Source organism: Lytechinus variegatus, chromosome 8, assembly GCF_018143015.1.
Source record: "Lytechinus variegatus isolate NC3 chromosome 8, Lvar_3.0, whole genome shotgun sequence".
Lineage (NCBI taxonomy): Eukaryota > Metazoa > Echinodermata > Echinoidea > Temnopleuroida > Toxopneustidae > Lytechinus > Lytechinus variegatus.
In genome coordinates, this window is record NC_054747.1 from 10298915 (window position 1) to 10325035 (window position 26121).

Below are 26121 nucleotides of genomic sequence, written 5' to 3' on the forward strand. Positions count from 1 at the left end.
CGGATATATAGAAGTTAACATTTATTCGTCACGGTTTTCTTGAGAATAAATATTACAAAAAGCAATTCAGAAAAACTTCATTTTAACAAGTCCAATCTTGGCTAGAAGTGAAACAGATCAGACTTAAGAGCATGAAAAATAAATCCAATCATCACAGACTATATACACTTAACTGCATTTTTCAAAAAACTGATTTTGTGCAAGAAATACAAGGATATTTTATGGTCATAGGAGAATTAATTAAATGAGCTTCCCAAACAAGGGAGGTAAGCTTACAATTCTGAGTCAATATATTCAATTCAGCATTTATTTCCAAATTCATTAAAAAGAACAAAATGAGAACAAAAGTATATATACACAAAGTAAAAATAAATGTTTAACATAAAACAAATCAAAGGTATCAAAGAACATAACTGAAACAAATAGTGGTGATGATAAAGTTATGGTTGGCACATAATTATAAAAATAAAGATGAACAAAATAAGACTGGAAATCGGTCATGCACAGAAAAGCCATAAAAAGGCTTGTTGAAACGTACATACCCAAGAGATATCGATAGTTAAAATAAAGTTCAGTATATGGTATGGATGCGGCAAGTACCAACGAAGGCAAGACTTGTGATAGAGATCTTCCTGCCGTTAGCGTTGAGAGCCGCAATCCTGCCATCAAGCGTCCATACATTCTTGGCGTTCTCATGGAAACGAGGTTTGTCGAGTATGGCTTGTCTGTTCGCGGTGAGATCCTCATGAATGAAGACATCGGTGCCCTTGAGTTTGGAACGAGCTTTTCAGATCTCATGGCGAGTGTTCTATCTGCTGAACTATATCGGCCGGGGCTTCTGCGCTGCCTGCTGACATAAGTTGCTCCTTGACTTTGGGGTGATGCGATGGCTGCAATGGATAAGCCCCGGATCGAGATTGCTACAGGTTACCATAGTCATGATAGTAACAGTGCTTGTCAGCCAATTTTAAATTCAGTTTTCCGATCCGACAATTAGTCATCCAAAAATGTACATGGAACTCTTCCTGGGAGTAAAGACTATATTTGGGCTGCTGGTAGCAAACCGCTTTGTCTCGTAGATCGGCATGATTCGGCATGAAGCCAATACCAACTGCACGGCTGACAAAATTTGCTTCGACCAACCCCCTTTAAGTAGAATGAGTTTTCTTTTGTAATACTTATACCATTTACCATCTTGTCAACAAGGCTGGGTTGAAGAAGGAATTCCATTTTGAATGAATACGGCGTCCCAAAGAGTTTGCACAGAGTAAAACAAAATCTAAAATCACCTTTATGCTGTTAAGTGCTTTTCAACATTTTGAATCACATACAGCCTTCTATTCAAATACATTGTGAACACTTAACACTTTCTCCAAGTGTTACAATGTGAAATCATCATCACACTGATAGCTTTGGGCAAAATCACATATTACCCTCCCAAGCAAATATGCTAGGTGGCACGGGGCTCTTTTAAAAAGTAAAAAAAAAGACAGAGAGAAGGGAAATTATAAACACTCAACTCAACGTGATACTGACATCATTGGCCACTGAGCAATTTGTATCTTACTTTTTGGTTTGATTTGATCAATATTTTGCAGACGTGGGCGACGGCCCTATTGACCTGTCAATGTCAGGATCAGGGAAAGCATGGCTATCATACCAAGGGTCTTCGCCAGGTTATGCCCAGGGGATGAGCGACCATCTTACCCTCCATGAGCGTCCTGGCTGGAGCACTAACGTGGTCACCGACGGAGGAGGGATCAATAGCAATGCCCATTTGGTAAGGAAATGCATTATTGAATTCCATAAAATTCTATATTGATCATCTTTAATTTATATTATTCATTTATTAAAATATCTTTATGCAGGATAGCAGGCTCATATTAACTGTTTTTCAGCCTGGTCCTATTACATAAAAATAACAATATATACATAATAGATGAAAAAATAACATTGGGTTCTGTAATGAGTGAGTTCAATAACATTTAAAATCAGAATTATTACTAATACAAAATTGTTCAAAGATATCATACACTGCCAGTCACAATTCCCAGACTCACCACTACCTGCCTCAGCCAGAGAACAGTAGAATCTGGCCGAAACAGGCAATAGTGATTCATATCATCTGGTTCTCTTTCAATACCACAAGCTTTGAAATCTTGACGATGGTTGGCGAACGATCATATGCGCAATCATGCCACACATTATGGACTAACATTTATAATGACACCAGAACTTGTATCTCTGTTCAGTCCTTCAAAGATCACACCCTTTTAATTTAAGTTCCACATGATTTGTGTTACTTTTTTATATCATCTACCTAATATCCCATTGTCAACAATGTGAGATGAAATAAATACAAAGCTCAACTTAATAATTTTTCAAGCGTTGTAAATTAGCAATCTACAGAATAAGAAAAGCCCGGGGTATGACGGTATACCAAACTTTCTTCTAAAAAAAATCATTGCAGCCATCGTTGATCCATTGGTACATATTTTTAATATCTCTCTTACCACTGGACGGGTCCCCAATAAAATGAAAATCTCCAAAGTCATCCCACTGTTCAAAAAAGGTGATAGCCAACTCGTTTCTAACTATCGTCCAATATCCTTACTAACTTCACTATCTAAAATTCTAGAAAAACTGGTCCATACCAGAACTAGTGATTTCTTCAAATTACATAACATTTTTTCAAACTTCCAATTTGGATTTCGTAAAAATCACAGTACTTCCCATGCAATTTTGTCATTTATAAATAAAGTCACCACTTCCATCGATAATAGTTGTCATATTGTCGGTAACTTCCTGGACTTCTCCAAGGCCTTCGACACTATAAATCATGAAATTCTCCTTCATAAACTATGTCATTATGGAGTTAGAGGGAAGGCCTTGGAGTGGTTCAGGAGTTACCTCACTGATAGGACCCAATTTGTATCAGTGAATAATTACAATTCGACTACTCTTCCAATTACTTGCGGTGTCCCCCAGGGTAGCCTACTAGGCCCACTTCTTTTTATTACTTACATCAATGATATTAAAAATACATCAAATTTACTTTCATTTATACTTTTTGCTGACGATTCCAATATTTTCTTTTCCCATGATGATATTAACCAACTCGTTAGAACCTTAAACTTTGAACTAACAAATGTTACAGATTGGATCAAGGCCAACAAACTTTCACTTAATCACCAGAAGACAAACTACATGCTTTTCAGTAATAAAGTCAATACTCTAACTGACAGGATTTTCTTTGATAATTTTGTTCTTAATAATGTTTCCACTACTAGATTCTTGGGTGTCCTTATTGACGACAAATTATCCTGGAAGCCTCATATCGATAGTATATGTAAAACAATTTCAAGAAACATTGGAATTATTAATAAACTTAAACATTTTCTCCCTTCCCGCACTTTGTTAACATTATATTACACACTTATTCTACCATATATTAATTATGGAATTATTGCGTGGGGATGTGCAATACAAACACAAATAAATAGAATATTACTTCTCCAGAAAAAAGCTCTAAGAATAATTTTTCAAACACACTTTAGATCACATACTGATATCTTATTTTTTGAAAATAACATTCTTAAAGTAAATGACATATATCTTTTCGAACTTAGTCAATTTATGTTTAAATTAAGCAGGGACGATCTCCCCGCCATTTTCTTTAATATGTTCCGTAAAAATGCTTCCGTACACAGCTACCCAACAAGGCAACGTCTATGTTATCATCTTCCTTTAACAAGAACTTTATTTGCAAAAAACTCGTTTGTCTTCTCCGGGCCTGCCTATTGGAACTCTCTGCCTCAAGATTTCAAAGAATCCCCTAATGTAAATATTTTTAAACGCAAACTGAAAAAAATGTTAATTCTGAAATATTCGTCGCAAACAGGTCAAGCTGAAAAAAATAAAATAACTGATTTAATTATACTCAACTTTTATGTATATGAGTTTATATTATATACATATAGTCATGTATATTATTTGTTTTACATTATTTTTTCTTCTTAAAACTGCAATTAGCCAAGTATCTGCTCCTGCTGCCTGCCATATTTCTTTTCTACTTAGTGTATTGCACTGCTCTGTCCCTTCTGCCCCCCTCACCTCCCCCTCTCTTAAAATATTGTATAACGTAAATATTTCTTTACATGACCCATCAGTTACGTTTTTTCAAGTGCACAAAAATTGTATTTATTTTTAAACAAATTTATTATTACGAACCAATATTTATTTGTTGTAGTTTTATATTGAAACTAAGTTAGGGGCTTGCCGCCTGTACAAGCTTTGCTTTTTTCGGCAAGTTCCTCCGTTTTACTTTCAAATACAAATGTCATTTTAGATAAATTTATTTACTCAATTGTGTTCTTTAAATTTATGATTATTTATGTATACATATTATATCTCGTAGTATTTTCGACCTTGTTTTGTTATGTTTACTATATTATTGCTATGTTCATTATACTATTGTGAAACGGAAATGAATAAATCAAATCAAATCCACTTTCTAGTGCATCACATAATTTAAAGTGCTTCAATTGCTTTTTGTATGTTTTCATTACCTTTTCATTTTCCAGGATATATTTGCACCACCGTCACAAGCGAACAAGTACCCGGCCATTCCAGACAACTATAAACGCTACAACAGCGGTATCAATCAAGTACGTCGTTCAGATTTGATGCAAAAGTCTGTCCCAAATTACTACACTCAGAGATTCTCTATTGACAATAGAACGCATCAATCAGGCGATACTGTAACACAAGGTTATTCATCAGACGAATCAATGAAGTCTTTTCTATTGCCTGAGAGGGCAAATAATAGTTTACCCTCTTTGGAAGATATCATTCGGGTAGTTCAAGATGAAACCGGGAGACAACCGGGCCGATCATATTGTATGTCACTGCTGAAGTCATATTATCTTGACGCTGTAGCGAAACGTGACTTTGTAAGGGATCTACTCCGCGAACTTCATACCTCATGCTTTCAAGAACAAGACTTTAGACATTCAACCTTCCGCTCCAGTCGAGATAACCGATTCCAAGGACACATTAATGCAGACCGATCTAGAGAAAGCATAATGGATGATTTCCCAGCGCCATATGCACCAATGGAAACAGAGCCAAATTGTACTTTCGACGCTATGCTAGAAGATTCGCATGTTACCTTCCTTGAGGAAACCTGTTCAAAAGCATATGGCCCAGAGCGTCGGATTAATTCAAATTACAATTCAGCAACTTCTTACGGAAATGGAGATGCCATTCGAAATACTCTCTACTCCCAACCTGTATCTAGTATACGTCAATATTTACCAAACGTTTGCCAGTCTTCGAGGAAAGTTTCGGGTCAGCCGTCTCAGGGGAATAATGGGACGATTCCACAACCAATGTCAATAGAACCAAGGTCTTCCAGAGGGACACATTCGGAACAGCAGCAACATGTATCCACAACGTCAGATAGACAAGTGTCCACATCCCTGTCTAGGGAGACGGCAAATGCAACTTCGTTTCGAAAGCAGAACAGTCCAGTTCACGAAAACTTTCGGCTCTCACAAAAGACCGCCGTAAGCTCATCCATGAATTTCATCCCACCAAACAAAGGCGGAGTACCTTTTATATCAAAGCCGTCAGGTGACCCTCAACGGTCCATTCCACATTTTAAGACAACACAACCGATGCTAGAATACACAGTTTTAGAGACGAGCATACCAGCGAAGAAGAGCGATCTGACGTGCAAAGAAAACTTCTACTTGAAGGATACACTGGATGTTTCAACCTCATTTACATCAATCATCGAAAATGATTGTTCCACACCCCAGTCCAATGTAATCAAATCAGGAACTTTAAAAGATACGTTCTCAGTCGGCCAAGCAAAACCCGAAACAGACCAAGGACTTGGTGGCGGGAAACATGCACCTACACCCAAACTTGTCAACGAGCAGACACCTGATCATCCTGATTCCCCATCCCTTGTCATTTGCGACTCTCCATCTTCTGGGAAAGCAGTTGTACAGTTTCGTCGAAGAACATTCGATTGCTCAAGGCAAAAACACAGATGCAGTACCTGTAGCAGCACGTTTAATACGGAGAGAGCATACACAAGACATATGGCCACTGAACACAACCAGAAGAGGACCCATATCTGCAGTTTCTGTGAGAAGGGGTTCCAGGACAAGTTCGACCTGAAAAGGCACTACCGCACTCATACAGGTACGGTTTGTTATTTGTTTACTTAAGTGTAGGTTGGAAGTGAATATATGTCAGTAGATAATTCATTGTGCAAGTGAAACTAGTGCAAGAAGTAATGATAAATAATGTATAACATTTCAGAGGCACCGATTATCTGTCTATATTCAAAGGCGCATGATACATGTAGGCTGTATCTCTATCTCTGCTAAAGGCGCCTTGCATTCAATGAATTCATCCTACCTTGTATCAATTTACCTCACCTTGGTTAAGTGCAGCACAGTGTGGGTAAATTTCCTGCTGAATGAAAACACGCCATGGCTGGTATTTGGACCCTCGTCCCCCTGAGTGAAAGCCAAGAGTGGTAACCACTAGACCACGATGCCCCCTAAGAAACAATGGCACATTCAAGACCCCCTTACCCTTGAGATCACAATTGTTAATACCATAAGCTACATGTATGAAGTGTTTTTGGTTTAAGAATCAAACCAGTGATGCTCCTCTTTATCCTATTATCTCTTTTATGCTCCGAAGGTGTAAGGCCTTACAAGTGCAGCATCTGTCCACGCACCTTCACCCAACGATGCTCTCTGGAGACACACATTAGCAAGGTCCATGGAATGCCACTAACCTTCGGGTTTAAGGAGCGACGAAAGAAGATTTACGTGTGTGAGGACTGTGGGGATTCTGCCAAGGACGCGTATGACCATTACCTTCACATGTGGATCTCACACTCTCGCCTTGCGATGCCCAAACGTCTTCGACATAAAGTGATGCACAAGATCAGGAAGATCAGTCAAGATGGTAATGTTAAAAGCGAGGAGCAACTTTTGGCAGACAATATGGTTGTCACCCAGGCGATTCATTGTCTTCGAGATCGCGTACAATCTCAGGGTTAGCATGGTTAGGGTATTTTGATATGAGATTCTGTATTTGTTACCTCAATATGTATTACCTCCTCAAGATGCCTCAAGATTTGATAATAGTATTATTTTGACCACTATAAAGTGTAGTCAAAAATGTTTAAACGATTTCTTTAAAAAATTGTTTAAGTTGAAAATCAGGGCTTTATCTTTTGTATTTAGGGCTTATTTGAAAATTGCGTTACTATAGGTGGGTTATTTACTCCAGTAGAAAAAAGTAGTCTTTGAGCACACCTGGGGGCAAGAGCTCAACGTCCGTTGTATGGTTAGATATCCAGTTGGGGTTGAGTCTTAGAGTCGCCTTAGCCATGATGGTGGTGTCAAAAGTGAGAAGGAACTTTGGGCAGATTATATGGTTGTCACCCAGGCTATTCGCTGTCTTCGAGTTCTCGTACAGTTTCAGGGTTATGGTATTATAAATACAAGATTAAGTATTGGTTACCTCAATTCTATTACTGCCTCAAGAGAAGTCAAGATTTTATAAAACCTATTTTTAGCAGTAGAAAGTCTAGTTTAACATGTTAAAACAATTTCTTTAAGAAATGGTTTGTTTAAGTTGAAAATCAGGGCATTATTCTTGTATTTAGGGCATTATTTTTGTGTATTCATGCATTTTTGGCACATTCCGTTTTTAATTCATGATTTTTTTGAACGATTGGCTGGTTGTTGTTAATTTGAAAATTGCGTTACCATAGGTTAGTTATTTACTCCTGGTCGTCATCCAGGCGATTCATTGTCTTCGAGATCTCGTAAAGTCTCAGGGTAAGGGTTTTTATTACGAGATTCTGTATATTCTGTATATTATATTAGGTCATTATTTTTTGTGTATTTGGTACATTACTTTTATATTCCGTTTTAAATTCATGTTTTTGAAAATGCTTGACTGATACTGGTAATGATACTGCTTGACTGGTCTTTGTTTCAAAATTGCGTTAATATTGGTGGTTCATTTGAGCCACATATCAGTACACCTGGAGAGAAAAAAAATGTAGAGGCAAGGACTCAACGTCCGCTGTATGGTAAGACATCGAGTTGGGTTTGAGTTTTACAGTATCATTAGATTGTCACTCTGCAACCCCTCTGCAACGTCTTCCTCATGGATTTTACATGACCATGATGACAGGAGGGAAGAATGATCAATGGTTAGACTTCCTTTTCACAGGGCGCGCTCACGTACGTACGCTTTGCGGGGAAGCGAATATACAAAGAAATGGCACGGTCCACCACTCGTCTTTCATGCAACAAAAGTGCTCAAAACGCTCACTTCTCATGTTCAGAAGCCAAGCCAATGGTTGGCGGGAACGCTTGGATATTTCTTATTACTCAAGGGCGAAAGCTTCTCCAAGTAACCCCCCGCAAACAATTGACTAAGTTTCCCCAACATTCTAACCAAGCAGAGAATCGGGAGTTATTAGGTTGATCCAAGCGCTGGTTTCAAACCGCCTCGAACACAAGAATCCCCGTTAAATTACGAGAACTTGTTAAGGCTAAAAAATACCCGTTAATTATTCCTGCATTCACACCACCCCGAAACACATCCTTCGGGATAAGTTCCCGAAGTTACGAGCATGCGCAGTATGGTCTGATAAGCAGGCAAGGCGCGAGATTCAAATTCACTAGCCCAGCAGCCACCCACGCCGCCGCGCCCAACGACACGCTGGGCTAAAAGTTCCCGTAATTTGCTTTCACATCGCCAAAATACCTGCGACCTTGGAAAAATCCCCGCGAAAGTTCTCGTAATTTCGCCAAGTACCTACTATTTAGCGGGTATTTTCTTTCAGGGAAATTACGCGTAGTTTGCTTTCACATTACCAAAATACCTGGTATTTTCTGATTGGGGTAAATTTCCCGATCAGAGAATACCTGGAAATGACGAACTTCGAGGCAGTCAACCAACTTGTGCTATTATTTTACATTCGTGTCCTAGCCAAATGTATGCAAACCTTCGTGATCCCCATAAAACATTCGATTTACAATAATTACTTGCCCGTCCAGATATCATGAAGTTTGGGTAACTCGTGTTTTTCATTCGTTTAAGCCAAGTGCCAAGTATATTCAATCACGGGTTTATACCGTATATAGATGTTAAGTAATTATCAAATATATATTGAATTATTCGCAAGAAAACGTTTTCTCCATCATGTTCATGGCTAATACCGATCTATAATAGCCCTTGTAAAACGAGGTGCAGTTGAAAGTTATCTTTCTATGTACAGCGCATTGTTTTGCGAAATAGGTCTATATTACGATATTTCAATTCAATTCAAATTTATTTCCATTCTTCAAAATGATACAAATAAGTACAAGATGGATTGATTCAATTTAAATAAACAATAGCATGGACAAAATTCAATATTGGAAAAAAATACATATTTGAAAGTAATTTAAATTAACATACATGTCAAGTTTAATCAATATAATCAATATCATTAAATATAATTAAATCAATGCAATTATATATCTTAAGAAGAATGGAGGGGTCCACTGAAAAGCAAAGCTTGTATAATGTGGACCCCTCAAAAATATATGTGTACAAGGAATAAAGCGGATTTTTTACATGTATATAAATTTGAATTTCATTTTGGATATGGAGGGCATTACTTAGATTTTTTGGTATCTTCAGCACAATTATCTTTGTGCTAATAGAGAAATAATACACAGTTTTCATGTTGAAAAAATTGGCATGTGTATGTAAATATAAATAGGTTTGTACATGTATTATAAGGCGGAAGTATTTCAACAAATTATTCTGCACAACGTTATAACAGGAAATATTTCCATTTTACACCTTTTCTACAATTTTACAGAACAGGTCTGTTTTTTTTTCTTAGTATTTTTTGTATTTTTATCCTATTTTTGCGAAATAAAGATTGAATTGAATTGAAAAGGGGAAAGGGTTTTATTTCAAGAAGGTTAAAAACATCAAATAACAATTTTCTTTAATTTTACACAAATGCATGTAAGATCGCACAGGGTAGTAAGATTACAGGTGTTTATATATATATATATGTGTATATATATATATATATATATATACATATATACATATATATATATATACATATATATATATATATATATATATATATATATATATATATATATGTATATATATATAACAGTCAAACGAAAATTGTGACTTTGGTTAAAAATGGCAGTTCAATGTTTTTTCACAAAAACAATTAAATACTGTGAATATTTAGTTTTGTGAGAAATATTGTACTATGGAAAATGTAGATCGTAGCATTTTATTAAAAAATATAAATCTAGTGGGCATTGTTATAATGCTATATATTCAAAGTGGTCCACTGCTTGTTTGCTTTTATATCTCCGTTCAAATAGTACAATATTAAATATGGCATAATTATATGCAATAAACAAAATAATCCGTAACATAAACAATATTATCATAATACATGATGGATACAAAATTGTTATGTGAGCATAAACTTGATAATGATAGTAGTAGTAGTAGTTAATGAACGCAGGTGACCGCCACGTGAGCGGTTAAGCTTGAAATTGATGACGGCCACCGTGACATAAAAATTCGTGACCGAGTTTGATATTTACTGATCATAGACTGTGGGATCGACAAGGAAAATGTCTCTAGTTTTTTCATTTCCGTGGGGCGGCAAATGCAACCACGGTTCTTGGACATGATAATATGTAAAATATTATGAGTGAATACATGCAACATGTTGCCATCGCTAAATTCTGCTCCTGACCTCAAAATTAAAATAATAATATGCAAAATCGTACCATTGATTCGACTGGAAATTCCGCCATTCACCCCGTGTGTTAAGGACTTCCGTGAACGCGCGCAAGCGTGTACAATGCATGTAACCTCGTTCGCGTTTATTTTTTTTTTATTCGCTGTACATGATATACGTTATATACAGATTCTACGATGGCGGATAAGATGTCGTCGTCTTCGTCGTGTTTTGACAGCGAAGTTTACCACTAGCAAATATATGCTACATGCACGTCTTACCCGAGGAGAGAGGGCAAGTAAATTTCTTTCAAGTAAAGAGCTAGAACAAATTTAAGCCTTTGCTGCATTCGTTGGTGTTCGGAATAAAAATAGCTATTCGTGCAGCAGAGAACTTTGCGATTGACTTGCATGCAGCCCGGCCCAGGGAGCAGTGGCTTAACAGGGGGGGGGGCAAGCTGTTCCCCCCTGGCGGAGTTCTCCAGGAAATAAAAAAAGGAAAAAGAAGAAAAGGGGGAGAAAGAAAGGGAAAGAAAAAAAAAGAGGAAAGAGGGAAAGGGAACTAAGACAAAACATAAGAAAGTGAAAACTGGAAAAGGAAAGAAAAGGAAAGAACCGTTAGATTGTCATGAAAAGGTGATTTTATCTTTAAAATATTCGACCCGAGCATGCAAAATCATAAAAAAATCTTGTTCATCGTGGCGTACAGACAAAGAAAAAAAGGAAAAGGAAAGAGAGAAGGGTGAAAATATGTATATTAACATTATGTCAAAATCTAAAATTTGATTTTTGTAATAAAAATGTCAAATTTTTTGCTCACTCGCATTTTTTTTTTACCCGATACACCATATCGCCCCTCAAAATTTTGCCACATGACGCCATTGCCTCCCCCCCTTTGAGAAGCAAAAATAATAAAAATTTTAATGTAAAAATGCCATTTAAACAGAGGTGTGCCCCCTCTTTTGAAATTGAAGACTCTTTTTTTCGAGTACAAAATATACTTCACTTGTGGTTGAAAACCTTTATTTTTATTTATTTTTTTGCTTGTCAATTGGTTGAAAACCTTTTTTTTGAGGGGGGGGGGCTGGTCAAAATTTTCCTCTGAAAAAATTTGCCCCCTTTTGGAAAATCCTGGAACTAACCCTGATAAGACCCGAGATTTTTATTTTGCTCTTGCCCCTCCTGGCCACCTACCCCTGTTACGCGCTTGCCCGGCCCGACCAGCATTGCAGCAAGATCCGAATGGATCAAACTCACGTTATAGATGTAACGCGTTACATCTTACTCAGAGCCAGGTCGAACAACGTTCTTATCACCAGCATTCCAGCAATCAAGCGATCGAAGGTGAAAAAGATACAGAGGATGATTTTGAGATGGTGATCCTTGTGACAGCGATCTTTGTCCATGCCAAAATTGTTTCACGTTGTGCTCTTGCATTTCTTTCTCTGCAAAAGTGAAGCAGTACTGATTTTTGTATAGGTCTAGATTTCTTAATTGAATTGATACATAATGTGACTCATGTCATGACTTACTTCACCGCCACATTTTACAAGCGTATGAATAGAAGACGAAGTAAGTCACGAGTCACATTATTCATCGACTCAATTAAGAAATCTAGATGTAAACCTATACAAAAGTCATCAAAGTTTGCACCGCTTTTACTTTTGCAGAGAGTGAAATGCAAGAGGACAAAGTGAAAACAAATTACGTTCGATCGCTTGATTGCTGAATGCTGGTGATACGAACGATGTTTGACTTGGCTCTGGGCAAGATGTAATGCGGTATATCTATATTTGTTTTGATCCATTCGGATCTTGCTGAAATGCTGGTCGGGCTGGTCTCCCGTGGTCGGGCTGCATGCAAGTCGATCGCAAACTTTTCTGCTGCACGAATAGCTATTTTTATTCTGAAGTCCCAGTTAGTGTACACCAACGAATGCAGCAAAGGCTTAAATTTGTTCTAGCTCTTTACTTGAAAGAAATTTACTGACCCTCTTTCCTTGGGTAAGACGTGCATGTAGCATATACATGTATTTGCTAGTGGTAAATCGTCATTTTCGCTGTCAAAACATAACGAAGACGACGACATCTTATCCGCCATCGTAGATTCTGTATAACGTATATCATGTACAACGAATAAAAAAAAATAACGCGAACGAGGTTACATGCATTGTACACGCTTGCGCGCGTTCGCGGAAGTCCTTAACACACGGGGTGAATGGCGGAATTTCCAGTTGAATCAATGGTGCGATTTCGCATATTATTATTTTAATTTTGAGGTCAGGAGCAGAATTTAGCGATGTCGACATGCTGCATGTATTCACTCATAATATTTTACATATTATCATGTCCAAGAACCGTGGTTGCATTTGCTGCCCCACGGAAAGTCACAATTTTAGCGACCATCCCACAGTCTATCAAGTGAATACATTGCAAGTGCAGGTGCTGTATATAGCAGTATAGAATAACAAAAAAAATGATGGGTGGATGTGGATATTTGTGAGGCTATATTAATTTGGAGAATGGGATGTATACGATTGAGTGATTTTTATTTTAAGAGTGGCATTTAAGGAGTATACGTGGGAACAAGATTTAATATTGTCTGCAAGATTATTCCATATGTCTGGACCGTGATGTCATATAGATGTAGAGGTAATTGATAGTCGGGGTGGTGGTGGGGGTGTACTGGTAAGGATAAAGACATTGGAGGTAATGGGTTGTTTTTTTTTAAGGTAGCCGAACCATTATCTCGCCCGCCTAAAACTAAAGCCAATACTAAAATGCGTAGAATAAATTTTGAGATTTTTTCTTGGGGGGGGGGGGCGAAAACACCGCAAGCATAAATATATGATGATATGATACATGATAACTTGTCAATATTGACCAACAATAACAAACAAGCACTTGTTTGAATGTAGAACAAATTCAGGGCAAGCTTCAAAGAGAACGATTAAAAAGTTTGTTGCTCACTCAAGCATGAGATGCGCACACTTCACATTCTTCGTTAACTTTTTCTACCGTGTGTTTTATTATATGTTACAACTCCAAATTCTGACAGTAAGAGAATTCTCTTAGATAAGACAGTTTTGTCCTTCTTATTTTAACTTATATAAAACAGATTTCTAGTTTGGGGTTGAACAGGGAACATTCTCTGACGACTTGATGTGGATTTCGTGGTGTATTGTAACATGATTTTATTGACTTTAAGGCATGGTCACACCGCCCGAGCGTTGTTGGAGCGGTCGTGGAGCGGAGAGAAAAAAATCATCACCGCTCGCTATCGTTCACCATTTTTTATTTCGATTGTTTTCGATTTTTCCCCCAATTTTGTGAGCAAAATTCGACCCTCTTTACCTTCCGCTCCACGACCGCTCCAACAACGCTCGGGCGGTGTGACCAGGCCTTTAAAAGTTGATAGTACATGTAATTCTGTATTTCTAAAATTTACATTATGATACGCTTCCAAACGATTCATTGTGGAAACCGAAATTCAACATGGAAGCTCTGAATTTTTTTCTCATTTGTCTTAGGCTATAACTTAAATCATAATCATTTAATATCACGTTCATACATTATATGCACGATATGTTTCCCTTGAAACAGAAAGAGCAATAGGTGTTTTTATGCATGAAATAAATTCTTGACCTTTTTTAATGTTTGGACAAAATTTGAATGAATTTAAATTCCATTTGTAAGTGGGAATGCGACTTCGCCAGCTTGCTCATTACATATTCATGTTGCCAGCGGTTTTACTGGAATAATACATAGGTTTGCAATGTCATCATTTTGACATAAATTGTCCGATTTTTACTTGTTATCAAGTAAAACTGAATCACGGTGACCCGCAGGTCTCTCCTCCCGATATAACTGATTGGGGGATGCAGGTGGACCACTACACCGGGGTTTCCCCCTACTCTTGTACGAATAGTGCGATGGGTTGTTAACGTGCAAAGGTGGTGACTTTCCTCTACACGGGGCCTCCATTTAACGTCCTATCCGAGGGACGGAGTGTTTTCCATTGTAACATAGCCTGCATCTATGATACATGGGAGAGACGTTTACACACAACGCACGGGGTGAACTCGAACCCACGATCTTTGGTTCGACGGGCAGACGCGTTACCGACTGAGCCAACGCCGCTCTGTTGCTTTTGTTTGTCTGATTATAGGTTATTTGTTCAAATCATTTTATTTCCAGCATGGAGTATCCCCCCTAATGATATGGATTACAAGTAAATCGAGTTTCATTCACAGTTTGAAAGAATATGTTATCAGTCGTGATAAAGCTCTTTGTCAACACATTCACAATTATACCAGTAATGGTCGTCACGTGGGACTAAGAATCGTTATGAATATTTGATACATTTGTCACGTGGGAAGTGACTTTTTTATTATGCATGATACCAAATAAGGAATACGTAAAACTGAGGATTACAGTTATTAAAAGATTTAATCAAATCTCTTCTTCATTCTGTTGTTCTCTTTTGATTGGGTTTACAATAAAATTGTGCATGAAGATGTACATAGATGTTGATAACAAAATACAACTTAACTTAATAATAATATTTGATGGGCTGGTCGGTGCAGTTCCTGGCCTCCGCAGCTTGCGACGTCTCTTCCACTCGGCCTCCGCAGACTGTGTTGCCCCTCGATGAGTAACCCCCAGATCAGAGAGATGTGGGTTCAACGAATTAGTGGACGAGATCGAGCCCCCAAGAATGACATGAGTTTTGACGAATCATGTCGGTGGAGAACCAGTGGCTGCTGGGGTAGTTATCTCGTCACCGACGTTGTCCCTCACTTCTAACTTCGACTGCCTATAGTGACATCTGTAGTTTATTCTAGCTTAGGTGGTTCTTCTCGAACTACTGAAATTAACATCCTAATATACCCTACCGTTTATAGGACTAACTGTTAAATTTCTATAAAGTAATTCAAAGAATCTCAATAACAGATGAGTGCATAAAGCAACACATTTCTTTCCAACTCTTGCTTTTGAAATATTCAAAACATATGTACATGCTTGTCTACAGGCCTATCCTAACTCGGACCAAGGAAATATTTTAAACACATGTTTGATCTTGACATCTATAATTAAATTTATTTCCTGACAACATTCAAGTCAAGTGGAAAATGTTATCATTAATTGCTGATCGTTTATTGAACAATGTCATACATTACAAGTCGTTAAGATATTACTTTACACATGTATATGTACGCACTTTCTGAAATAAAACACGCTGATTGTTAAATTAAATTCAATTCAATTCGGTTTATTATGAAAGACATTGTAAAACAGTCCGAAGACTGACACATACAAAGTTAACAGAAAAAAAAGGAAAAATACATTGAATTATATACCTACGAATTAACAAAATATAATAAGAACATAATAGTAAGATTAAATATTGCACTCGAGGTTCAGAAATATAATTAAGGGGATAATGCTATGTAAGGAGAAAATAGAATGATCGATAAAAACACACAAAAATATTGGGATATGTATTATGTTGATCGATTTCAATGTAAACTGAGGGGGGGGGGGACTTGTAAATTATGAAAAAGGAGGTGAAGGGAAGAAAACAATGTCATACTTTTACACACAAATTACATATAGACATTGAGTTCAATGGCATATAAAAGAGGCACATATCACAGAGCAGCATTCAATAATGCTGTGACATGAGGGATAGTTGAGTTCTTGTATCTCTGAGTTCTGCATCGCGGTAAGTCCAGAAGATGTGCATTACGCAGGGCCGAACTGTGTCGCGAAACAGATTGACGTGTGGGGGGTAACATGTCTCGATGGCGGTGAGATTTGAGAAGACCAAGTCCAAAACTCAAGATTAGATCCTTTCTGCGTTCACATAATGAAGAGAGGCCAAAAAGAGTGAGTTGTTGAGAGTATGAAAGAGATGACGGATACAAAATCATACGAAGAGCTCGTTTTTGGAGTCTTTCAATTTCGTCACTTTGTGTTTTAGTGATTGCAGATCCCCAAGCCGGAACACCAAACTCCAACAGTGGACGAATGTACACTTTGTAGATATTTACGAGATCATGCTTATCAACACCAAATTTCTTTAGAATGCAGAGGATATACAGTCTTCTTGAAGAGCGTGAAATCATGTGTTGGACTTGATCATCCCACTTGAGATCCGAACGAATCATCACACCAAGAAGGGTTAACGAGTTGACACGTTCCAAGTGAACATCCTTGATTGTGATGTCTAGCTGGGGTGCAGGGACCTTCAGGAATGACACCTGCATGACTTTGCACTTTTCGGGTTTAGGCGTAACGTCATTTGAGATGCACCATTGACTCAGCAAATTAACATGGTCCTGCATGGAGCTTTGCTGGTTCTTTGGTAAAACCTCCACAACGCTTAAGTCGTCTACATACTTCCATCGATACCTTGTACTTATAGCAGCATCATTGACGAGTACAAGGAAGAGGATAGGCCCAAGTTTCGTACCCTGGGGCACTCCGCAAGAGAGACGCAGATGACTAGATGAGTATCCCTGATGTCGAACCATTTGATAACGCTCCGACAAAAAACTACAGACGGTAGGTAAAACAGAAGCATCTACTCCCAGATTGATCAGCTTTTCAATAACCTTGGTGTGATTGACAAGGTCAAAGGCCTTTGTGAAATCAATTGTACAAATGTTGGCGTAACATCCACTGCGTTCCAAACTCCTGTAGATGAGATCCAGCATATCTACAAGATAATGATTAATTGAGCTTCCTTTCATATTGCCATATTGAGAAGGATCAATGTGAGGCCTGAGATCAGTCATCAACCAGTCTGCCAGAAAGCTCTCAAATAATCTCGACAGGACAGAGGTGATCGAGATTGGACGAAGCTGGTCAAGGCAGGTGACTCGTTGAGTTTTAGGAACAGCACAAACCGATGCACACTTCCATTTCACAGGGAAATAACCGACTTTCAGGCATTCATTGAATATCTTGGTCAACGGTCCTGAAATTTCCAATGCGAATTCCTTGAATAGACGAGTAGGAACATCATTGGGATGAGGTGCCTTCGATGAGTTGAGGCGTTTAAGACGCATATAGACCTCATGTTCCTGGATTACCGGCGGGGATGAAGGGGCTGGGAGATACGCTGGGAGGGCTGACAAGTCTAATGGAGGCAACACGTTGCAGACTTGGGAAAAATGAACATTAAGATTCTCTGCTATCTGACGAGGGGATTCATCCTCAGGACCCAGGGAAAATGACGGCTTCTTGGTCATTCCAGTAAGAGACCGTATCTGTCTGTGCCACTTTCCTGGTTCTGATTGTTTCAGATGCTCGACCTTGTTACGGAAGTAGGTTGATTTAGCTCTGCTAATTTCACGTTGAACTTTATTCCTTAGTTGATGGTATCGATCAAAGCTTCTACTTCTATGAGCTAGTTCACGCTGGTTAATCAGACTTCGAATTTTCGCATTGAACCACGGTTTGTCTCTTGCTCTCCGTTTAAAAGATTTCTCAGGAAAGCAACGTTTGTACTGCGTCATGAGCGTACAGTGGAGAATTTCTACCATTTCGTCAGGATCACAAGTGGCGTTAAGCTCTTCCCAGCTAAAGTCGGTGATCCATTGCCCAAACTCCCGAACAGAAGAATCACGAATGGGTCGTATTTTTAACTTGGAAGTCTTGAGAGGTTGGATACAGTCATGTGGGCGCATAACAACAACTCGGTGGTCACTAGAAGCAATCGGGGCATGTATCACAGGGTCTTCAAACAAGTCAGGGAGGTTAGTCAGGATTTTATCCAAAACTGAATCACCCCTGGCTGGTTCGATAACTACTTGTGTCAAAAGAGCATTTTGTTCAATGACATCTGTGACGAGATCATTAAAATCTCCCATGACTATGATCAAGGCTTCCTCTGTAGAGTTGATCAAATCAGTCATTTGGATAATGTGCTCAGTTATTTCCTGACGATACGGAGAACGAGGCGGAGCATAGACAACACAAGCATAAATGTTCTTCGCTAGATGAACAGTCGAAGATGAACTCAGTTTTACCCAAATAATTTCCAGGTGTGATGGAACCAAATCATTGTACACCAGACGTGAGTTTATGTCATTTCTACAGTACAACGCGACACCCCCTCCAGTTCGATCCACACGGTCACCCCGATGTAAAGTGAATTCATGTAAGTCAAAGCAAGATGATGGCTTGTCAGGAGTGAACCAAGTTTCAGTTACTGCGATTAAACTGATACCACTGTACTGGGAGACAACAGTTGCCTCAAAATCGTCAAATTTGTTGCACAATGACCTGGCATTTAGAAGTAGTATTGAGGGCAATGCTGACGAACCACCACCAGTCTTGACATGAATTAAAGTTCTTTCTCTTTTAGATTGTGGAAAGAACAGTTGACGAGAATACATATCAAGTACTACTCTTATTTTCCGTCTTGTTTTCTTGCCAGCCCGACATCCTCTTTTTCTGCGTGCAATACCAAGAGTATGTATTGTAGAAAAGACATCGTGTGGTAAACGGGGTACTGGCTGTAAACTATTCCGTAACTTGAAAAGATCATCGCGAGTATAACGCAACAATCCATTATTGGGGCGATTGCTCCCGTCCGAAGCTATGCAATTAAGCGACATCATGAGTAACAAAGCACCAAGTAACAAAAGCGGTTCAAGTGCGGACGACCAATTGTAACGTCTATAACACTGACGTGACATGTTAGTGTACGGTACTCACTGTGCCATTGAATGAAGAAGTTCAGCAGTAGTAGTCAAATGGGGCAACAAATGAACGCAAAATGTCATTTACTGATTCCACAAAAATATATTGACCGTTGACCAAACCAGTCCATACAATCCAATAAGCACAATCGTACGTCCAAACATTGAAAATCCAAAGTAAAAACATAAATTCTGAGTAAAATAGGAGTTCAAATGAGAGAGTAAATAAAAAACGGTGCTAGCTGTAAAAACAGCGCCCTCACATATAATTATGTTGATGAAAAGTTCGTTTTTGCTATATCATACATCGGATATGAGAAAAGGTGACGAACGAAATAAACCTTGCAATGGAAGCCTCTGTTTTACTTGTTCTTCACGGATTTCATTTATTTCTTTGTCCGGCATTTTCTGTGTCCCAATACCATCGTTGCGTTCTAGAAGTGTGTCCAGAATGATACAAGAAAATGTCTCTGAAAGGGTGGTAAGAAATGTGTCCTCGCTAGACATCTCTGATACCTCGAATGTCAAGGCTTTACATCACTGTTGCATACCTTTGATGTTGTTCCATTTAACTTTGCGATGAAAAAAATAATGATGATAATAGTACACACATATACCAGGCTTTGAGTAAGTATAGCGGGGATTATTTGTCCGATGTTGGACTTGCATTACAATTTTTCACGAGGCACAAAGCTCCTAGAGAAATATATTAATTTTGACAGTACAACCGAGGATGAATTATTCCCTTTAAACTTTCAAACTAAAGGCGTGGTATATTTGGTTTATATCCCACATTTAATAAGTCAGAACAACTGATCTTGATAGTCTATTTTTTGTACACGTAGGTCATCTTTTTTTATCCGAACCAACGATCGTAGAGGGCAGCAACACACGGCAGTGTTACTATAGAAAGTTCCACCAATCATGCCAATACGCGCATACAATTCGGTACTATTGCCAACGAAACTATGAACCGATAAAATACGCTTATGGAGTATTAGCAAAATAGAAAAAAACTAATAGATTACGATATACCAGATTCAAATACTATATACAAAAAATACATGTATATAAAAGTTGATTTATTTTCATTTCTTCCTTTTCATTACTTTTGCCTGGAAAGTTGTCGCATCAAATATCATGTTTGAAATTATGAAACAGTTTGTAGCCGTATTTTTCCTGGAATATTACGCGGTGGTGACAACGGTTTCATGACTTTGCATATCAACATGATAACAATAATATGTGAGATGTATACATTCTTTATCTAAATTCCGCAGCACCACATTAATGAGCCTACGCAATCCAGCACCAAATCTTGGGTATACAGCGCCATGCATGGCTGGCATAACCCCGCCGCGGCGGGGATATGCCAGCCTCGGTGCCCTCGTTACCCAATCTCGGTGCCGAGGTTGGGTATGATTGGCTGCATGCATATGCTTTCACAAATTTTTGAAAAATTCCGGGGGGACCATTTCCATTGACGAGTGGATACCATGCACGACCATGGGGTCTCGAAAAGCACCCTAAACACGTATTTTCTATATTCTAAAAATGCACCCCTTAAGAGTATTGGCGTGTGAAACCCGACCCTTAACAAGTATTGAAACAAATCTATACTCTTGACAAGTATTCCCTGAAATGAACCCCTAAACAAGTACAGCGATATGTCACGGGCCCGTCGGTTGTCGGTTTTACTTTTACACATCATTTGGTTTGGTACGGCCCCACCTTCCACACGTCGCGAAAATCGGACTACGTAGTGTTGGGGCAATAATGAATCCTTTATAAAACATTTTAATTTTGTTTTATCATTTCCGAAAATTTGACCGTAAACACGAATAGCTTTCCCAACGAAATAGATACCCTTTTTTCATTATTTTTGTGTTTTTGACACCCTTATCACGTTACGTACGTAACGTGCCCTCTCTTGAAAAGACATTCTTTTCCTTTTTTTTGGTCGGGCATCGTATCAACTCGTCAATGTAAGTTCCCCCCCCCCCCCCGGGATCATGGAATAAAAATAGTACATGTGACATAGACCGATCGCCCCTCGATAGTTCTCAAGTCAAGACCCGTCGAAAAATACATAGCTCGATACTGAACCAAATAATTTCGGTCTAATATTACGTCTATAACGTTGGACTAAGACTTGACTTTGGCGTAGACTGTGTTCGATCCTGCCTGATGGATGGCAAAAATCTTTGTTTCATTTGTGGACATTTTTATAAAAAAAATTTTTTTATATTTTCAGACTACAATCTGCCCTGTAATTGACAAGTGAAATTCTGACCTTGAATAAAAATCGTTGCTTATCTGACTTAGTGTCACATCAATGACAGACCAAGTCTATATCCAGCCAAATAAATGTTTATTTGAATTGAAAAGTGGAGTCGCGTCAAGATTATCCTGACAGAGCGTCCAGCATTACCGTGTTTACAAGCTGCATTTTTTTTGTTGCGTGTAAACGCGATTAACTTGCATCGGCTGTCGATTCAGAATCGGCAATTTCGCATTATAATACGAACTGAAAACAGGTTTGGGACCCAAAAGAAGCACAGCTTGTAATTAGGGGCACCTGCACATGATATTTTACTCAGACATGGAATTACTACGAGAAAGAAAAATTACAAGGTATTTAAAGATCACAACTAGAAAAAAAACACACGCAAGCATATATAATAATAATAACGATGATGATGATAATAATAATAGGCATTTACATAGCGCAATCTATCTAGGAATATTCTATTCCGAGGCGTGTTATTATTATTATTACCCCGGCTGTAGCTCGAGCTGCCTTTCAGCGCTCATGCATTCTCACCTAACCTGGGTCGAGTGCAGCACAACGTGGATAAATTTCTAGCTGAAGGAAATCACGCCATGGCTGGGATTCGAACGAATGACCCTCTGTCTATTAATGTCTCATTGAGCAACTTCTTGTGAAAAATGAGATTGATTGGTTGAGTCATGCATGAGTAATTAAAAATTGAATTAAAAACGACAATTTTTGAAAGTCACAAGAGTCGATTTTCAGATTGTGCTAAAACAAAGTTTTGCAGAAGTTGTTTTAGGTGAATTTATGTTGTTATGCTGTTTTACTAACCATCATTTAGGCACTCCACACAAAATTTGATATCGTATGTTCATGGTTGAGTGAGCACAATGTATTTCAGGGGCTGCGGAGTGGGGAGAGGCGGGGGGGGGATTTAGCCCCCTCCCCATTTTTTTCCAAAAGCTTGTACAAAAATGTAAAAATTATCACACGATTGTGACCTTTTGCATGGTCAGCCCCCCCCCCCCCTCTTTGAAAACCGTTCCGCGGCCCCTGTTTTGTGACATATCATCATAGGGGGTTTATGGTAGTATCCTTTACAACTTGTTAGATCATGTTAAAATTTGAAAATGTTGATGTCTCTCCCGATTAGGCCTCTCCCGCATTTTAAAATTCTGGATCCACCACTGATTTGTCCATAGATTGAACTGATCATGGAAAGTTGTTATGAAAAGAATACATTTATGCAGTATAAAGAATACATTTATGCAGTGTAAAGAGTAGTCATTCTATGTTTTCGAATGTGCTCGCTCAACCATGAAAATGTTTAAAGTTCTGAAAGTGTGTGGTGATAGTAATGATGGATGATAAAAGCGACAGCAATCAAAGTCACATTTAAAACCGAATTTGCCCCCATTATTCACTTTATTACCCTTTAAAATGAGTCTGTGACATTGAAAATACAAATTTTACCTCTTTTATTCGTGCTCACTCATCCATAAATATACAAATCGCTTTCATTTTTACACAGAATTCTGACCATAGATTGATAAACATTACTGCCAAATTACATTGCTAAAGACAGCCTTGAAAAAAAGTTCCAACCTGTTGAATAAGGGGCTACTTATTCTTAAACATATGCACCCATAATGTACACAAGTCTATGAGAGAGGAAGTCAACATTTTAACAAATATGAAATGAGGGTTTGTTTCATGGACGATTTTTGTTACTTCTGCCAACAGTTATTTCATGAAACTTCGCACATTGCTTCAGAATAACACTATCCAAAAGGCGCGCACACCAAAATAACCATTCGATACGGCACAGAGTGGGGCCAAGGCCTTGAACTTTCTTCTCATTTGCATAATTTTTTAATATTGTGTGCTCACTGATGCATTAAACATCGGAATTTTCATAAAAATCAAATCAAATGAACTATGCAAGGAGGTTTGTGACAGATATCCATAGTTACAAATTGCATTTTTTCCAATAACGTAAAAAAGAGCTAATCACATCCCACATGTTCATTCAAGCGTGAATGTTTAATTAAACGCCTTTGAATCATTGGAGCATGTTAATTGGTCATGAACATAACGAAAAAGTTGAGAAAAGATCATTTTCAGTTACCAAAATTAAACAATACATGCCTATGACATTTTAAAATCTTTTTAAACTTTTTGTTTTACACTAAATGTTTTTTCAACCGTGAAATTTAGCAAAAAAGTTGTATCGTTTTTTTAGAAAGTACTTCTTACAAACCTATTTTTCATGATGAGAATGAGGAATTAGTTCCAATAAAATGGAATCAAAGTAATGATATTTGGCTTGTGACTTTTGAAAAGTGACATTTTTGCCTTTTGACGGTGCTCACTGAAGCATGACGTAAAATACGTCCATGACATTTACTCAGAGGATAGCTTATAAAATTTCCTACACGCTAATGTAAGATACATGTATATTAAAAACTCGCATTGGTTCGGAAATTATATATATATATATATATATATATATATACAGTGCGTCCCAGATAAACGAAACCGAGATTTAGCGATCATTTATCATAACTTAATCATAAATAGAATAGACAAATGACCTACCAATTTAAAGCTTAGGATCTCCTCTTTCATCTGATATTACTTAGGTTATTTCTTATTCACGCATGAGTGAGCAAAAACAATTTGAAGAAAGGATACCGAAAACTCATTTGGCGGGGGTTATCTGGGTTTCAAAAAGAAAACCACATTTCTGAAAAGTTCAATATCTGCTCTTTAATTTGGTACCAAAATTACAAAAAATGGTCAAGAAATAAAAAAGTTCTGTTCATTTGATATAAGGCTTGTATTTCCATAATTTCATGAGATAAACGTGTTTTCACCGGTTTCCCACAGAAGCTTTCGATGGTGAACTAAAGATTTAATGCATGGCTGATCGTCAACAAAACAGAGTGTCGAGAGAGTTTGAAAGCCATCCTGGAGAACCTCTTCATTTTATGAAATTATTGAAATTCAAGCCTTATTTCAAATGACCAGAACTTTGTTATTTCGTGACCATTTTCTGTAATTTAGGTATCAAATTAAAGAGGAGATATTGAACTTTTCAAAAATGTGGTTTTCTTTTTGAAACGCAGATACCCCCCGCCAAATGAGTTTTTGATATCCTTTCTTCAAATTGCATTTGCTCACTCATGCGTGAATGAGAAATAATCTAAGTAAAATCAGATGAAAGATGATATTCTAAGCTTTAAATTGGTAGGTCATTTGGCTATTTTATTTATGATTAAGTAATGATAAATGATCGCTAAATCTCGGTTTCGTTTTTTTCTGGGACGCACTGTATATGTATGTATGTATACACAATAATTCCCTAGAAATGAGGTTTATATCACTCACTTTCAAATTCAATTTCAATTTTATTTATATCACTTCCATAAAACAAAACAAATTGTATACCATATATAAACATAAGTATTTGTATCCGTTGCAAAGAAACAAAAATAATAATACATATGTTGTGAAAAAAAAAATTACACAATTTGGGCAACACAATGGAGGTTTTAGATAAGTATACTATATTTCAATAGAAATCATGGACTTGGGTCATTTATAATTCGTATAGGCTATGAAGTTATCGTCTACATTTTGTTTGTTTTTCCTTATAATCGCAGATTTGTACTGGGGTGTGTATTCATTACACTTATTTCCTCCAAACGTAACATTTTATATTCATACATATCACTTCATAGATATTTTTTTCAAGTGAATGTATGTTGGTTCTGCATTAGTCTGTATTAGAGTCTTCGCTTTTCTTTCTGATATACCGGCAGTTGTTAATCTCCTTCCACAGGTCAGTCATGGACAGTCCTTCCAGCTCACCGACTTCTGATACCGATTTGGTACGTTCCAGTTGCTTCATCTGTCGGTTGCGTGTCATATTTTGAGGATCCTTCAGTTCGTCTGCTTGCTCACGTGTTAGTTTCCGAAGCTCCGCGATCGACCGAGGTCGCCGTGTGCTGTCACTTCCGTTTCCGTGGTGTTGATGGCACGCCGCTGCGCACCCGATGGTGGTTGCACGTGCAGTCACGCATGATGTGCGCGAATCTGGACGACTGGGAGTTGGCGATTGGACGGTTAAAGAGCGCTGACGTAGAAGCGCTGACCGAACGCGTAAAGGAGGAAGGGTGCCGCCAGGAGCGCCCCCTTGCAGATTAGGGCTGGTTGGAGGTGCCTTGGGAATGTCTCCAGAAGTTGCATTCAGCTCAAACTTTCCCGGTGTTTTCCTTTTCGGGAATGAACTTCCACGTTTCTTATCCATGGT

The 26121-nt window shown here is 38.0% G+C and overlaps 1 protein-coding gene across 1 annotated transcript; it reads left to right on the forward strand.

Annotated features, from left to right (window-relative positions):
• The first annotated feature begins 1513 nt into the window (after positions 1–1513).
• On the forward strand, positions 1514–8566 carry LOC121419958. The gene is made up of 3 exons (XM_041614456.1): positions 1514–1780; positions 4584–6213; positions 6724–8566. The coding sequence occupies exons 1-3, from the start codon at positions 1628–1630 to the stop codon at positions 7086–7088; spliced, it is 2148 nt and encodes a 715-aa protein (XP_041470390.1). The 5' UTR covers positions 1514–1627; the 3' UTR covers positions 7089–8566.
• Positions 8567–26121: the final 17555 nt, after the last annotated feature.